The sequence below is a fragment of the Canis aureus genome, chromosome 22, assembly GCF_053574225.1.
Source record: "Canis aureus isolate CA01 chromosome 22, VMU_Caureus_v.1.0, whole genome shotgun sequence".
Taxonomy (NCBI): domain Eukaryota; kingdom Metazoa; phylum Chordata; class Mammalia; order Carnivora; family Canidae; genus Canis; species Canis aureus.
In genome coordinates this window covers 41,677,937-41,696,783 of record NC_135632.1, presented here as the reverse complement: position 1 = coordinate 41,696,783, position 18,847 = coordinate 41,677,937, and the positions used below count along the sequence as shown (strand labels likewise).

The 18,847-nt window shown below is 37.9% G+C and overlaps 1 protein-coding gene across 6 annotated transcripts in view; it reads right to left on the bottom strand.

The window, feature by feature from the left end:
- ULK4 (unc-51 like kinase 4) overlaps window positions 1-18,847 on the bottom strand; it is a 591,366-nt gene that overhangs the window by 424,657 nt on the left and 147,862 nt on the right. For 5 of the 6 annotated variants that reach the window (XM_077865647.1, XM_077865650.1, XM_077865649.1 and 2 more), the window contains one exon: window positions 15,067-15,249. The exons of the other annotated variant lie outside the window; for it this stretch is intronic. In XM_077865647.1, the coding sequence (XP_077721773.1) occupies window positions 15,067-15,249 (183 nt within the window). The remainder of the gene's footprint in view (window positions 1-15,066; window positions 15,250-18,847) is intronic. 6 annotated transcript variants of the gene reach the window in all.

Sequence of the window (18,847 nt, the reverse complement as noted above, 5' to 3'; positions counted from 1 at the left end):
TTATCCAGCTAGGAAGTACATTCGAGGTCATGTACCTTAGGAAAAACATAACTGAGGCGGATGTTTGAACCTATATAGCTTAAACAAGTTGATGTGAGTTTTCGAAGCTTGATTAGCTGAAATACAGCAGAGTAGAGTTCTAGGAATTTTATATGCTTTCAATTTTCTGACAACGACACTGAATTTTTATGATAAGCTTCTTTTCTTTTTTTTTTTAAGTCACAGCCGTGATTTATTTACAAAGCAGATGTCTAGTTTACTGTAACTTTCACATACTTACCCTTTATCCTTATATGCATTTATATACACACATAGACATGTAGTTACACATATGTGTGCATATGGATGGATGCAGACAGTCACTACAGGTTTAGAATGACATACTATTCTATCAGCCTGCATTTCATCACTTGGCCTTAGCTTATTCAAACATTGTTTGGTTGTCTGCAGTTCATTCTCTGACGGAAGCCTCAGGAAGAGCTCACAGGAACTAATCTCTTCCATGTTCATACATCTATCTGTGGTTTTTATAACAAAGACCCAATGTAACTGAATATAAAATCCTTGGTTAATATCTTTTCTTAAAAATCTTAAATACCTTTCTCCACTGAATTGTGGCACCACTATGGGAATGTCCGATGCCAGTATAATTGTCATTTCCTTATAAGTGACTTGCTGAGATATAAGGTCCTTTTGCCTAGATGCTCAAATGACTTTTCTTTCAAATGTCATCTGATTGCTATTGTAGAATGATTTTCCTAGATACACTGTGTGTCCTTTTGATTTGTCCATTTAAGTACTCTTTGTATTCAAGAAAACATGGTCTGGATTGTAGCTTTTAGTATTTTTTTCTGTTTCGATGACTTAATTTTCTTCTTTGTGTGTTAGAGTATCTTTGTATTCTATAGACCTAAGACCTTCAGTGAGATGCTTTTCATCTTTCCCTTAATTTGATTTTTTTTCACTTTTTTGTTTGTTGGATTATCTTTGTCTTCTCTAGATCTAAGACATTCAGCAAGATGCTTTTCATCTTTAATTTGTTTTTTCCACTTTTCTCTTTTCTATTCCTATTATCTTTATGACAAAAGTGTTAGTACCTATTTCCCTTTGTGTTCCTTTATAAATTGTCTTCAACTACCTTCATGACTACTTTTATTTTTGCAATCTTTGCTGAGATAATGTCACCTTTTTGTACTTTCCTATAGCCCATTTCTGTTTTCCACTCTATTTCTGATATGTGCAGTTCTTCTATAGCCTCCATTCCAAATTTCCTAGTATGTTTCAGTTTTTTAAAACGTCAAGTTTTGAAGTTTTCATATGCTTTGTGGTCATGTTTTTATTAATGATCCTCTAATGTGGTCATGTTTTTATTAATGATCCTCAGGGGAATATTATTATCATTTATTCTTATATTTTTACACTCTCTTAACACTATATTTTTCATGGATTTTTTTTACCACAAACTCTTTGCTTTGATGGTGTCTGAATTATATGGATTTTCTCATACTTTTGAGAAGGACAGTCTACTGTGGACAGTGAAGATAGGCCAGGATAACTGTTATTTTTGTGATGTGAGAGCTCTTTCCCCTGTTGTAACTGAAATGTTCACACATATGGCCTCTTGGAGCAAACTCCACAGCGCCTCCCCAGATCTGCTTTACCTGATCCTGATATCCTCCACATCTTTTCTCTGAGGGTTCTTGCCATATTTAATGTGCATTCTAGTCCTGGTCTGTCCAGCATGGAGTGCTGTCCTAGGACAGAGTTTTCCTGGGTATTTCTGAATATCTTAAAGGGCTTACATTACTCTTCCCATCCTGGTCTCCTTAGTCTTTCTATATTCAACTGCACAATAGAACCTAAGTCTCCCCAACTTTCAATGACTAATCTAAGAACTGCATGCCAGGTTTTCTATTTTGAGTGGGGAATTTTTCTATTAGAGGGTGAGTACTTGGATTCTCCAGTTTCTGGGGCTGTCAGAATTCACCTTCTCCTCTCCACAACCTCCCAAACAGCTGCTGACCCCACACCACCATTCACAATTTCACCGCACCCATTCATATTCTGGCATTTGTGGCATAATTTGAAACCTTTTTTAAGGAGATCTGAGTAGGTAGAAAATTCTGTACAACAGCAGCAGCATTCTTCCTCCCCAAATCTACCCCAATACTGTTTACCCTTGAGTTTTTCTGTTTCTACAAAATTCATAAGCAAGGGGCTATGATGTTGATTCTGTCATCTGAATATCCTGTCAGTAAGACATTATAATCTAAAATCAATCACAGAATGACAGTTTCAAATATGGAATATCTGGACAAGCCAAAAAACATATAAATATTTTTAGCTAAATACTTTAAGTCAAAAAAAACTACACACACACACACACACACACACTCTTATTAAAAATCTACTCCTTGCATCAGGTTGGCACCACTCTGAATAAGCACAAAATGACCAGCAATCTGATATATCTTTTATACCACAAAATAAAGCACTAAGGCCTTCCTAAACATCAGTACAAAACATGAACCTCAGCCAAAAGCCCAAAACATGGGCAGCCCTGGTGGGGTTTAGCACCGCCTGCAGCCCAGGTTATGATCCTGGAGACCTGGGATCGAGTCCCACATCGGGCTCCCTACATGGAGCCTGCTTCTCCCTCTGCCTGTGTCTCTCCCTGCCTCTGCCCCCCCTCCTCTCTGAATAAATAAATAATCTTTAAAAAAACAAACAAACAAGAAGGTGTACACAAAAGCTATGGCCAACTTCCCAATCTCATCAGTATACCAAAAGATCCAGTGTTAAATTCCACAAATAATCCATATAAGCAATACAACTCTTCTTTCAGAGCACTCTTTCCAATCAGAATAATTTTCCCAATGCTAGAGTACGTTGTCACTGAAAGTTGTGTAATTCATATGTGAATTTAATAGAATGATACTTTCTGAATCAAAGGCAGAGGGATATCTGGTAGGCTTTTAGATAGCAAACATTATTTTTGAAAGTTAAACTTCCTTAAAGAAATGTTTTTTTAATTAACTTCAAAATCACCTCTTAACTAAAACAGTATGCCTACAGTCATCCAAGAAGGCCTGTAAGTTGAAGAAGATGACTAATTTTGGGATGTTTAAGACAGAATAAAAAAGAATAAGAACACTTTTTCTTAAATCCAAAACAAGCAATAATTCAACTAATAACATAGCCTGTCACCAGAGAAGATACTCACTCCCCGGCTCCCATGAAGTCCTACATCACGTTCTATCTTGTCTATCATAAAGTACCACGTTACCAACCTGCCAGAATATTTCCATTAAACACAGGTGGTAATGTTCAAAGTTTGTTGACTTAATAATCCATATACTATTTTCAATAAGGTGATAGGGTTCCTAAAACCCTCTAAATTCTGAGACTGTAAACTTTAAGAACAAAAAGAAAAAAAAAAATCAAGAAATGGGCAGAAGACAGGAAACAGATGTCAGCAAGGATCCAGAGAAAGGGGAACTCCCTTACACTGTTGGTGGGAATGCAAACTGGTACAGCCACTCAGGAAAACAGTATGGAGGTTCCTCAAAAAGTTAAAAATAGTATGACCCTACAACCCAGCAATTGTACTACTAGGTATTTATCACAAGGATACAAACATAGTGATTCGAAGGGGCACATGTACCCCAACGTTTATAGCAGCAATGTCCACAAGAGCCAAACTATGGAAAGACCCCAGATGTCCATCAACAGATGAATGGATAAAGAAGAAGTTTTGTGTGTGTGTGTGTGTGTGTGTGCGCGCGCGCACACACACACACACACACACACACACACACACACACAGGAATATTACTCAGCCATCAAAAAGAATGAAATCTTGCCATTTGCAATGATCTGGATGGAACTAGAGGGTATTATGCTAAGTGAAATAAATCAGTCAGAGAAAGACAAATGCCACACAATTACACTCATGTGTGGAATTTAAGAAACAAAACACATGAACATAGAGCTTCAAAGGGAAAGAAAAATAAGATAAAAACAGAGGAGGCAAACCAACCTTACTACAAAGTATGAAATTGTACTCCAAAGTGATTATATCACTTTACTTAGGAGGGTTCCACTGGTATACCTCCACCAACAATTCTTACCGTCGGACTTACATTTCTGTCAACCTGAAATGTATGAAACTGATTTTAACCTTCATTTGATTCATCAACATTCATTGTGAGCATCTTTTCCATTATTGACCATTCTAGTTTCTTCTTCTATGAAGTAACTCTTTATATCCTATGTTCATTTTGTCTTGTCTTTTCCTTTTTATACGCAGGCTATTATTTATATGCTGGATACTAAGCCTTAAGAAAACTTTCCCTACAGCAAGATCACAAAGATAGCCACTTATATTTTCTTTTAAAATTTGTTCAAGTTTCCCTTTACATATTTTAGTCTAATAATGTAAGAAAAGAGACCTAACACATGAACATCTTTCAAGAGAACAGCTGACTAAAATGTGGTGCATCCACTACAAAGTATGGTTTTTAAAAGGGAGAGGGGCATGTACAAAACCCATCTATGAACAATGAAATGATCTCTGAAATATATTACTAAAAAAAAAAAAAACTCACAAGGTGCAAAATGGCATATGCTGTCCTTTAGTCTAAAGAAGGGAGAGACTACTACAACACCCACCAGAGGTCACATTAGAGTCTATTAGATGTATCAATGCAAAAGAGGACCATAGATCACATTTTCAACCAGTTTGCTCAGGAACAGAGCTTGCTGGCAAGGCAGCCTCAGATGTTGCTCTGGCTGCAGCCTGATGACCACAGCTCAGGCATACTAAGAAAAGAGCCACACTGGGTGGGTATGGGAGTCACTCTGAATTAGAAACTTCGTACCCCACAAGCACCAATTTCTCCTGTAAAAACTTCACAGGTGACAGGTTGGTCTTAGGTTTCCAGAAACACAAAGCTGGAAAGCTAAATGAAAGTATAATTCTTAACCCTTTACCCACAGACAAATATATGGTTTATTATGTAAACCATTGGGGTGGTTGGGGAGAAGGCAGATAGATAAAATGAAGAGATAAATATAAACAGTATATCTATAAAATAAATAACACATTAATAAAAACCTTACAGAGATAAATAGAGAGGGATAAATACATAGATATAATACATGGATATAAAGATAAACAGATATAGGGAGAGAGACATAGTTGTTTACATTTGATTTTTTTTAAATAGAAGATTTAAACAGGTACTAATAAAAATGTTTGCATTCAGTGTGGAAGGAAGAAACAAGTAGAGAGGACAGATATGGAAAATAGTTTCCTCTGAATTGATTCTTTGTAAACTGCCATTAAAACCATACGAACAAAAATAAAAAATTAAAAATTAAAAAATAAATAAATAAATAAAATCATACGGACATTTTACATGATAATAAAAAAATTAAACTTTTCAAAAGCAATCCCTTCAAATCAAAAAGAAACTGATTGGGGATCCCTGGGTGGTGCAGCAGTTTGGCACCTGCCTTTGGCCCAGGGCACGATCCTGGAGACCCGGGATTGAATCCCACGTCGGGCTCCCGGTGCATGGAGCCTGCTTCTCCCTCTGCCAGTGTCTCTGCCTCTCTCTCTCTCTCTGTGTAACTATCATAAATAAATTAAAAAAAATTTTTTTTTAAAAAGATTCAAAAAGAAACTGATACTTAAGGGTATATCATGTTGGTGACTTAAGAAGACAAAAAAAGAATTATTTGAAAAGAATTTACAACGTACTAATCTGACTATACATCTAGTTGGACATACCCTAAGCACTAAAACAATTGCGCAAAAGTCTTAGGTTGTATTCAGAAACCATAATATTAAAAAAAAAAAAAAGAAACCATATTGTTAATCATATCACTGTTATTCTGAGACATATAAATATTATAAAACAAGTAAGAAATTAAGTTAATGTCAATAGAAAACAAGATTTTCAACTTGAGAAAAAATTACAATATAAAATAAGCTAGGCAAAATAGTGAAATTGGAAATACCAGTATGAACAGTAGATGTAATTTTTAAAATAGTTATTTCCTAGCTCAAGCTGCTGGGAATGTCTAGAAACAATAACCAACCCAGTAGCAGTAAGTACTCCTATCCTATATCACAGTCTCTAAATACCATTTCCTACTAGAGGAACTGGGGCTCTTTGGAGGGATGACTGGTTCCAGATGCAGAGCAGAGAACATGGAAGAGAAGCCTAAATAGAACGCAAGAAGGTAAAGACTGTTGGATTTCTGACAAAAAGCCCCAGGAGGCTACTTGTGGAGGCTTCCACTGGCTAAAGAAGTAACACTCTCAGTACTGAAGAAAACATCACCCACAATGGAAACATATCAGAATATTAAAATCTGTGAGTTCATAAGGGAACTAAAGTATCCTTTAAAGTCCCAATCCTAAAGAGTCTTTGGAAACTGCTAGGAAAACCAACTCATGATTCTAAAAACCAGTAAATAAGTGAATCAAGCACCTACCCTGCCTTTTATTATGTAAACCATTCCTCAGGGTAACCAGAATTGATAAGAGTTCTTTGAAAATGGAGCAATTTTGATTAAGACAGGAGGTCAGAACAATAATATTAAAATATCGGGATATTTTCACCCATAACAAAACAATGTATCTCAACAATTATCGTTAATGGCTGCTAAAACCACTACGAGGAGAGCAGATGAGGAAACTTATAACCAGTATGGTAGATTGGAACTGAAGCCACTGCTCACTCTTTGTATGGGAAAAGGCAGAGTCAAGTTATCGGTGTATGTATTCTGTTATGAAAAACACACACCACCTGGGCACCTAGGTGGCTCAGTCAATTAAGCATTTGCCTTCTGCTCAGGTCATGATCCCAGAGTCCTGGGATCGAGTCCCACATCAGGATCCCTTGCTCAGGAGGGAGTCTGCTTCTCCTCTGCCACTGCTGCTCCACCAGCTTGTGCTTTCTCATTCTGTCAAATAAATAAATAAAATCTTTAAAAGAAAAAAAAAAAAAACACATACACCACCAATGAAACATCTTCAGGGGGGAAAAAAAACTAATTTGGATCTGATCAAACCTATAAACTTGTATGAGAAATATAGGACCAGCATTTTAAAGGACACCACACTAAGTTGTTTGCTAGATTCAATCAGCAAAACCCAAACATGGAAAGGCCCATGAACTATGACTGTTTTCCTTAACAGGTTCATTTCATTTTTTTTTAAGATATTTATTTATTTATTCATGAGAGACACAGAGAGAGAGAAAGGGCGGGGGGGGGGGGGGGGGGGAGGGGTGGGCAGAGACCCAGGCAGAGGGAGAAGCAGGCTCCATGCAGGGAGCCTGACGTGGGACTTGCTCCTAGGTCTCCAGGATCACACCCTGGGCTGAAGGCGGCGCTAAACCACTGAGCCACGGGGGCTGCCCAACAGGTTCATTTCAAAGACTAAATACATAAATATTTTTTAAAAGATAAGGGAATCTATAGATTTAAAGACAATGAAAAGACAAATCAACCTGAATTAGAAAGGGGACATACAGACCTTGATTTGATCCTGATTCAAATAATCTAGAAAATAATCATTAATAAGCCAAATGAACTCTGAATGGAACTTATTTAAAACAGAAAAACAAAACAGAGAGCTTATTAATTGGTTGGGGTTTAATAATATTATTAATATATCTATTTTAAAATATTGCTTATCTTCTATAGATATAGCTGAAATAATTACAAATGATACAATGTCTGTGTTTTACTTCAAAACAATTCAGAGGTAAGAGAAGCATGTAGACATGAAATACAAGTGAAGAGAGAGCAGAGATGAGGCAACATTAGCATGTACTGAAAATTGATGATGAGGATGATGGGTAAATGTGGCCCAATTACATTGTTCTCTCAACAATTTTTAGGTTTCAGTCTTCTTACTGAACACACCCATTCACATATACCCACACCCCCACCCACAACCTGCACACCCTGCCCACACACAAACCCCAGGAATGCACACATACCCCCACCCCACACACACCCCCACCCCCCACACACCCCCACCCTGTACACATACACAAACCCTACACATAAACACACAAACCACACACACAGCTAGCACACACACCCTGTACATATACATAAATCCTACTCCATACCCCATACATATACCTCCACAAACACAACACACACACCCCACCCATATGCACAAACCCTGAACAAACACACATATCCCCACCTCCACACACATATATGCTATACACACACACACACTCCAGTGCCCTGACTGATAACCAGGCTTTGGCCCCATCACTCTCACAGTAGCCCTTCCAATTTCCATTTCATCTTCACTGTTAGATTCTTCATCTTTGTTATTTTCCTGAAAGTCTTATCTCTTCCAGGACTATCCAGCATTTTCAAGTTTTTTTATAGCGAGAGTTTGTATCTACTCAGCCATATTGGCAAAAACAGATAGAAGAATCTGTTCTTGTTCTCACCAGATGTTCTATATTCCATAACCAATCACTTTCTACCAGTCACCCTGACATCACAAATCACATCATAAATTTCATAACTAGCATGATTTCTGACCAAAGTCAAAACTTCCAATAACCCGTAAATAACTCACTGTGGTTCAGTGAAATAAAAGACAAAGATTATGGAAAAAAAAAAAAAAGGAAGAAAAAGAATTTACCATGTGACATCTAAGTATCGTGGCTGAAATTTTCAATGATAGAGAAAAGTAAAGCGAAAGGGATGATGGGATGATGGGATGATAGGGCTGTAGCCATGCATTTAATACTGTCTGAAACCAAAATATTTTGGCAGATGTGAGACACATAATCTGGATGCAATGCTTCCACACTTTTTACTGGAACTGAGTCTATTTGCAAACATATATGCAATCATAGTGGTTTTTTATCTACAAACTAGGAAGGGAAAATAACTTTCTAAAAATGAACGTAACCTACCAATTTTACTTAAAAGTTTTAGCTTAAAGGAATAATTCAGGATGGCCATGCAAAAGAATTTAGCAATAAGAATGCTCTCCCTGGGAAAACAATGGCAAAAATAATTCTTAGAGGGGCAATAAATAGTGAGCTGCTAGGATAAATGGTGATACTTCCATGGAAGCATTTCATAAACGGTGATGGAATGTCATTACCCTTTAAAAATAATATTGAAGAGTTATACTGGGATGCCTGGGTGGCTCAGTGGTTGAGCGTCTGCCTTTGGCTCAGGGCATGATCCTCAGTCCAGGGATCAAGTCACGCATCAGGCTCCCTGCGAGGAGCCAGCTTCTACCTCTGCCTCTCTCTGTTTCTCATGAATGAATAAATAAAATCTTAAAAAAAAAAAAAAAAGAAGAAGAAGAAGAGTTATATTGACTTAGACACACATTCCTCACATGTCATGCAATAGAAAAATATGGATTACCAAACAATATATATATAAGTTGATCCAATTTCTACAAAAAGATTCTAACAAAATGTGTGTGGCAGCAAAGAGGTAAGAATATGGAAACACAAGTATACACATGTATATGTGTATATGTTGTGTCCATGTACAGCAAATATGAATTTGAAAGGGATATAATAACAATTTTTACAGAGATTACCTCAAGGAGGTAAACACTTTGGTCTTCTGTATTCAGTACATTCTGAATTTTCTGTACTAAACATGAAAACTCCAAAGTTCACAAAAGTTATAAATATAACCTGATAAAAATAAATTAGATGAGTATTACCTACTTTAAGTTTCTTGCTCTTATAATTAAGGGAAATTGCAATGACCTCATCCAACATCTCTCTCCTCAATAAAACAACAGGAAATACATTTACAAACTCCCAAACTAATCCAGCCCCAAGTATTAAAGATTGAATATTTGTAGGACACATTAACAGCTTGGAAGAACCACAAAAATAAAGCTAAAACAGCAACGAAAACCCAAAAAAAAAAGTATAGGACAAAGACTAGTAAATAAACTCACACCGCAGCTACATGGTTTTCTCTTACATCTGGTCACATGTTCCATAAGCCCTTTATTCACAACCACTCACGTATGTGAACTATGAAAGTTATCAATTCCCAAACTAGCAATGACACAAGGATTACATATAAAGTACCATTTCCCAGTGGTTCAAAAAGTATCCTGTTGAGTATTTGGAGAGAAGAAAATGGACAACTTGTCATTTGTTGTATGGCTCAATTCTCCAGTTACTAGAATATTGAGAACACATGATTTGTGACTCAGAGTCCCCTGACACCATGGCTGTTATCACTCACTTTTCCCATTCCAGGGTATAGAACTAACGTTTGTTTCTGGATAAAGGAATATTCCACCATTTAGCATATTTATGAGAAAGCAGATCCTTTTAAAGATGACAACACAAAATAAACAACACAGATGCACATCAGTGCTGGGTAACAGTCATCGAAGGGCACTGACATGCAAGTAGCTCCTGCAGGTGATAAGCAAACTGAGCAAATTCCTTCACTACAGCTTGAGAACATGAGCAGGATTCAGAAGGGAATAATAATGGGGATGATGTAGTTTAAGGTGAAAACCTGGCTACTGTCACATAGTTCCAATGGAGACCCAGGTTAGCTGCTAACTGCAAGTGACTATGAAAACATGCAGTATGCTGCTAATAATCCCTTACTCCGTGTTTCATTATAAGAGACAGCACATGTTTAATGATTGCTGGTCAAATTTCAAGTCACTAGTACTCTCATCATCTATCTTTCTAGAGGATAGTCTAGCTGTATCCATGCAGACCTGCTATTAACAGCTGTGGTAATCTATTAGGAGTGAACACAAAGATGTATGCAACGCAATGTTCACTGCATCAACCCATGGAAATCAAAAAATGAGAAGTGCTTCAGTAGTAGTGAAAGAATTAAATTATTGCAGTACCACACAATGAAAAATTGTATATTATTTTTAAATGTTCTTAGGGAATATTTAATGACAAAATATCATCAGGATGAACAATGTGTATAGCTCTACACATTGGGGCACCTGGGTGGCTCAGTTGCTTGAGCATCTGACTCTTGGTTTAGGCTTGGGTCATGGTCTCAGGTCTCAGGGTCATGGGACCTGCACTGGGTACAGAGTCTGCTTGTCCCTCTCCCTACCCCTCTGCCCTTCTTCCCCGCCTGCCCCACACACACACACACACACACACATGCACATGCATGCTCTGTCTCCAAATCTTAAAAAAAGATAAACCTACACTTTTTGACCTTAATTTTATAAATGTGTGCATAAAATACATAGACACACAGACAAAAGACTAAAAGGAGACAGACCCACGTGTTAATAGTCATTATTTCTGGGCAGTAAGATTATAGCTGATTCTGTATTATTCTTTAGCTTCTAATTTCTCAGAACTGAACAGTAATTTCTCTTATTTAAAAGGAATACCATGAACTTCTTTAGGGGACTGATTTTCCATTTTAAAAAGATCATGATATACAGGCCATGATTCCCCAAAAGTACACATGCAGTTCTTCTTCTGTCCAATAGGAAAGAGTAAACCTGGTATTTGTTCCTAGGTCCTCTCCTCTTCCATTCATTCTAACCTGTCAATAACCAAACACTCAGAAAAGTAACTCAACTTAGCAATAAGAAGGTTGCTAAACCTGCCCCCGAAACATACATGTATATTTTTTAAATGCACTTTTAAGTAAAATAAAACCTGTGAGGAAGACCACAACCCCACATGATCTAGGTCTCTCTCCCTCCACCCCATCCCAGCTTCTTCCCAATGGCTTCTTTCCTCTTGCTCACTAGGTTTAGCTCTGTGGGCCTTTTTTCTCTTTCTAGATCTTCCCAAGATCTCTCATGCCTCAGGGGAAGCTAAACTACAAAGTTCTTTCCCCAGAGATTTCACAGGGCAAACTCCTTCTTGTCATTCAGGGCTCAGATGGAATGACACCTCCTCAAAGAGGCCTTCCCTGACATTCACCCTGCCCTGCCCACCCAGATAATGATATATGGCTCCACTCCCTGCACAACTGCCTATTGCACTCTATCACATTACTGTTTTCTGTTTTTCAGAGCATCAACACTATCCAAAATTTTTCTGCATCCTCATTCATCTGGCATGAGCATTAGCTCTAGCACTGACATCCTCACGAACTTGACAAAATTACTCAACACACTAAGTTTCACCCATGAAAACCCCAGGATGGCAAGTCACTAACTTCCCATAGTAAATGTTCAATAAATTGTAATTCTTTTTAATTAAAAAATAGAATCCTCCATTTTAAATGAGAATTCACTCTATATTATTGACCTGTCATAGAAACATTTTAAAAAATAAAGGATAAGAGAGAAGATGATGCACTGTTTCCTATTCTTCTCACTAAGCACAACTAAAAACCCTGGACATTGGATATAAACAAATATAAGACAACTCTGAAAAGTAGAGAGAAGAAGAACCAGTAGGAAACTCAGCACCTGAGCATCCACTTGGCAGTGAGCTCACTGCTTTGTTTTTTTGTTTGTTTGTTTGTTTTGCCTCAGATATCCTGGATTGAGTGTTGGATAAGATAGAAACCTAGGAACACCAATAGGAACAAAACACAAGAAAGGTCAGCTCTCTAGAGCCAAGGACCAAGAAAGGGGCAGCTCAGAGAGATTGAAAACTTTCAAACCATAGCTACTCTACTCCAACCAAACATCATGGAAAAACCATGATCCCAGCCCCATCAGCAAAGGGCAAGTAGAGAGCCTAGACTCCTACCCTCAATAGTCAACTGTCGACACTCTCCCCATGAGAACAATACCAGAAAAAAGCAAGTGGAGAGCTGGCAATAACATCTCACCCTAGCAGTAACAGTAGCCATTCGTCCTAACTCTGGTATCAGTACAGACCACATGGAGAGCCTGGGCCACTGTCCATATATAGCAGTAATAAGATTCCTTTCCCTGTCAAGATGGCAGCAGAAACGGCAAGCGGGAAGCCTGCACCTTGAGCACCTTCCACAAGATATGATGAGGCTCACACTCCCACTCTTTGGTGCCAGGGGAGATAGTAAATGAGGAGCCCTCCCCACTCCCAGCTTGGGGGGGGGACAGGCATCAAAGGAGGCCTATGGAAAGTGTGGACTTCCACCTCAGTACAGCAGTAAACAGGGGCTCTCTGTATCCCTGGAGCGCCAACAGAAGCCCACTGGGGAACCTGAACTTCCACTCCAATATGGTAGGCACAGGTAGGCCCCCTTTCTCTGCCAGTTCCATGTCAGAGGAGGCCTACTAAAACAGATTCAAATAAAATCCAAAGCCTTAAAACACAGCATCCTAAATGTTTAATGGGCACAGGGTGTCGGTTTCGAAAGATGAAAGTGTTCTAGAGATCTGTCCCAAAACAATGTGAATAAACTTACCGCTACTAACTATAAACTTAAAAATGGTGAAGATAGTAAATTTTGTATATCTTTTCTAGCATAATTTTTTTCAGCACCAATATTAATCAAAATCAAAAGATTACTTATTCAATACCTTTCAGCGTTCGATTATTATGTTAATATGGAATATACATTATAAAACAATTACAAAAATCATATTAATCAATGCATCTCATTTTACTCCCTTTGTAAAATACCATATTGGAACAAAATCTATATCTGTTCTGAGGGTGAAAAAAAGACTCAGCCTCTCTTATCATAATTTATACCGTAAAACTATTCAAATGGTGCTTTTTCTAATACAATGTAACAATATTTAATGACTTAGAAAATTTAATAGCAAAAATTAGATACACAGACTTGAGGAAAAAATTTGTTTCTCTGAGGCTCAAACTTCTTGGCAGTCTAAATCAGACTAATCAGAGTAAAGGCAAGAAATGATTTGACAGATCATTTGAACTCAAGAACTCAAGAACTCCATCTTGAGTTTGACAGATCAGGTTTACTAGGTAAATAAATTATTCATAATTACTGAAATGTTAACTTTTATTATAAAAAACAGAATTTAGTGTGTGGACCCTAACACAGAAGAACCAAGGCAAAAACTGTAAGAAAGTGGTTCCATTCTACACTTATTAGTAGCATTACCTTAACCAAGTTCTCAAAACTCCAATTTGACAGGCATCTCCCCTCTAAAATAAGGATAACTTGTCCAGTAAGTTTAAAGAACACCACACACTACATTCCCCTAGTGAAGATACATAATATGCAGGAGCATACAAAACACTGGGAAAAGCTGTACAATTAAAACTATCTCTTTCACTTTGACACATAGCTTTCCAAACATGTATATATAAACATGGTCCACTTTTTCTACCTGGTAACACCTCACCCAATACTAATACTCTAGGACAGGGCTTCTCAAATTATAGACTTCAAACAAACCACCTAGAGATCTCATTAAAACGTAGATTGAGATTCAGCAGGCTCGAGGTGGGGCTTAAGAAGATGCATTTCCAACCCTCTCCCAGGTGATACCCATTTCTTCTCGTCTGCAGATCACTATCAGGCAACTGGAGAGGAATGTTGAGGAAGGCTACTACAGAGACTTCTTCATAGCTGTGCAAGTTTTGTAATCGGAACTGAATATTTTAAAATTCTACTATATATAAAATAAAGGAATATCCTAGGATTAGAAGGAAACTAAATTAAAAACAAGAGAAAAGGAGTTGTCAAGGTGCTTTGTGTTAGCCAAATATTAGACAAGGAAAAGGGTAAAAATGAGTCCAAGTAAGCAGAGAATATAAAGGGACCCTCCAAACAAAAGACAAAGCATATGGGGGTTGAGATGGGGGCTGAGGAGGAAGAGGCATAAGGAATATCATCATATAGAAAGGACTCATAAATCTTCCAACTTTTCATTAATGAAATGGAACATGCCAGCAAAGCCATTTACTGGATTTCTATTTTAATCACTAAAAGACTCCACAACATCTTCAGATGAATGGCCTGGGGTACAGACATTTGGCAAAGTTCAAAAAGGTCCCCTGATGAAAACTACATTCTGCAGAAATGGCATTACTTGTTTTCTCCTGCAATTGTAGTAGCTCAACAACAATTTTTAAAGTACAGTAATAGGTGAAATCTAAGTCAAACCTTTTCTTGGATTAGCCTCTGAAGATGAATCCCACAAGACAGCATTGCAGTAAACAAGGTCAACATGTACTGCTGAACTTTGCAGATGGCTGTGGCCAGGGAGTTTATTACTGAGTTCAGTCCCACCTTCTCAATAACATTCTGGAAGGCAGTAGGAGAATGACGGGTGATTCGACACAAGGCCTGCATAGACAGAAGAACAAGGTCAGACAACCCAAGGGCATTAACCATGCCTCAGAAAGATAACACATATTACTGTGTAAAGAAATAGAGGGTGCTTACCTGGCTCCTTAATTACTTATTTTGGCATAAGAAAGGTGGAAATTTTCAGCATATTTAAAAATGAAACAATCCAGCCACCAGTAAAAACTAAAGACAACAAAACTTCTGTGATAAGCATAAATATTTTAAAGCATTACCGAAAATGATAAACTAATTTATAAGTCTGTATAGAAAACTTCCCTTTAAGTAATAAAAACCATCAAGTGTCTTCTTTTTTTGGAGACACTAATAAGGACTGAATAAACAACCATAAAAATAAATATCTAACATTTACTGTTTAGCATGTGAAAAATGTTATCTCAGAGTATCTGAAGACGATCACATTTAATTCTCCCAATAACATATAAAAAAGGTATTGGTATTAACCTATTTTATAGACAATAGAGCTAAGTCATAGAATACTTAAGTTACTTGCCAAAAGGCATATACCTACTAAGTGGCAAAGCTAGAATTCAAACCAAGATAATCAGACATCTGAGCTTTTCCTAACTTGCTCACAAACTATCAGAGATAAAACATAATTAATAAAGTAATAGAATGGAACAAATGTTATAACAGAAATGAGTTCACTGAATTATGCTTGGAAAAGAAAGTAAAGCACGAAACAACACAGGAAGATGACCTTGAGCTGGCTGACGGGAAGGTGGGAAGTGGACAGGCAGAAAAGTAAGTAAAGAAAATTCTAGCCTGAACCTAAATGTGAGACCTAGAACTATAAAAATCCTGGAAGATAACATAGGGAGTAATTTCTCTCGTATCAGACATGGCAACTGTTTTCTAGATATGACTCCTGAAGCAAGGAGGTAAAAGCAAAAATAAACTATTGGGACCACACCAAAACAAAAAGCTTCTGCACAGAAAAGGAAACAATCAACAGAACAAAATGACCATGTACATAATGGGAAAAGATATTTGCAAATGATAACTCTGTAAGAATTAGTATCTGAAATATATAAAAATGTTCACAACTCAACACCCAAAAACTAAATAATCCAATTTAAAAAATGGGCTGAAGACATGAACGGACATTTCTCCAAAGAAGACATCCAGATGGCCAACAGACACATCAAAAGATGCTGAACATCACTCATCATCATGGAAATGAAAATCAAAACCACAATAAGATATCACCTCATTCCTGTAAGAATGGCTAAAGTCAAAAACAGAAGAAACAAGTGTTCATGAAGATGTAGAGAAAAATGGGCCTTCATGCACTGTTGGTAGGAATGCAAACTGGTACAGCCACTGTGGAAAAAAGTAAAGAGGTTCCTCGAAAAGTTAAAAAGACAACTATCTTATAATCTAGTAATCATATTACTCAGTGTTTACTTATAATCTAGTAATCATAACTCAGTGTTTACTCCAAAAATACAAAAACACTAATTCAAAGGAATACGTGCACCCTTATTTATTATTGTTTATTGCAGGATTATTTACCACGCCAAATTATGGAGGCAGCCCAAGTCTCCACTGACTGATGAATGGATAAAGAAGAGGTGGTGTGTGAGCGTGTATATGCGTGTTTATGTGTATATAGTGGAATATCACACACACACTGGAATATCATTCAGTCATAAAAAAGAACAAAATCGGAGATGGGGCAAGATGGTAGAAGAGTAGGGGTCCTCAACTCACCTGGCCCCAATAACTTACCTAGATAATTTTCAAAACATCCTGAACACCTACATATTCGACCTAAGATTTAAAGAGAGAACAGCTGGAATGCTACAGGGAGAAAAGTTTTCACTTCTAACAAGGTAAGAAGGTGAAAAAAAATATATAAATAATAAAGTAGGGGAAGGGAACCTGGAGTAGCCAGGCTAAAGCGGAGCTGCGAAAGCCTCCAGGCCATGAAAGCCAAGCCCTGGAGAAGCGGGAACTTCATAAATCTGCACAGGAGTTTTCCCTGACAGAAAAGTACTTAGCAGGGAAATCGGGCTGAACCACAGGAGGAGCAGTGAAGCCTCAAGATTCCTGGAGTCACTATACGAGGAGGGACGCCTGGGGGGGAAGCTCACCATAAAACAAGAATCCAATATCGATAAAGGGCTGGAGCGCCGCAGCCCTCCACGGCATTTTGGAGAAGCCAGTCAGACGGGCTCCAGACAGAGTTGGCTGTGCTCGGTTCCCTTCAGGAGAGGCAGTCCCCAGGAGCACTGGTCCAGCGGAACAGGGCCCCAGATCCCAAGCGGACAAAGCCGGAGATCTTGCGTTCCCCCTGGACAGGCAGAAGCGCAGAGAGCACAGGACAGCGAAAACTCTCCTGCAACCAGGCGCCTTGCAAGCTGCGCAATCAGTGCACCTCCATCTGCCCTTGGGAACATCTAGGCCAGCGTGGACTGGGAGACTGCATTAGTTACTCACGGGAGCTCGACTCCAGAGCTGGAAATCTGGCCGCCATCATTTTTGTTTTCTTCCTTGTGTCACCTTGTGCCTGGGAGAGGCAGGGCCTCTAGGAAACGAAAGCCTCACAGCATAAACAGCTCACACACAGCCCAACACCTGGCAAGGAGCAGGACATCACCGCCAGGCACAGACACCTGACAATCAGCACAGCAGACCCCTCCCCCAGAAGAACTACTGGAAGAACATGGGAAGAACAAGTTTACTGACAAAGCAGCACTAGAAAGCTCCAAGACTGAGGGAAAATAGTATATAGAACTAGACGGTCCTTTTTTTCATTTTTCTTTCCTTTATCCATTACAACTCATTTTTATAACAGACTAAAACTTTCCAATATTTTCTCTTTTCCCACCTTAATATAAATATCCTACAATATTTTACCAGCTCTTCATTTTTAAGTTTTTCCTTTTTGACTTTCATATTCCTACAGTTAACATGTTTTAGATATACTTTTCACTTCTGGATTCCCTTCAACATATTCAATTTAATTTTGGTACATATTCAAGATATGGGTATTTTTTTTATTTTTTCTGCCTTGTTTTGTATTACAATGCTAGAAATTAGTACTTTCTAAAACATAACAAACATAGACCCAGAATCAAGTGGAACACTGTGCTGGTTCATTCTGTGAGATTATATTCTCTCTTCCTTCCCATTCTGTCTCCCTCTTTTATCTTGTTTATGCTTTGGGGGTCAATGTTGGGGCTGTCTATAAGTGCTGCTGGTTTACATAAACTTGAGATTGAGCATCTTCTAACACACAGAAGCAAATACACTCAGAACCAAGATCACCTTTCTAGGATCCCTCAGATGATATTCTCTCTTCACTACCACTGCCTCACCCCCAAGGCATCCCCACCTTTTCTTTCTTTTTTCTTTATTTCTCTAATATTTTTTTCTTCTTCTTTGTTTTTGAGTTTTTGCTTTTTATTTTTACTACTTTGTTTTAAAATTTGATTTTGACCTTAGAGGTCAATATTTTATTTTGTTCTGTTCATCTTTTTCTTTTATTTTCTAGTCTCTGACGTTTTCAGAGTCACCTAGGGTGTATTTTACTTAGGTCATGGTTGATATTTTTGACTCAGCCCACTCATAC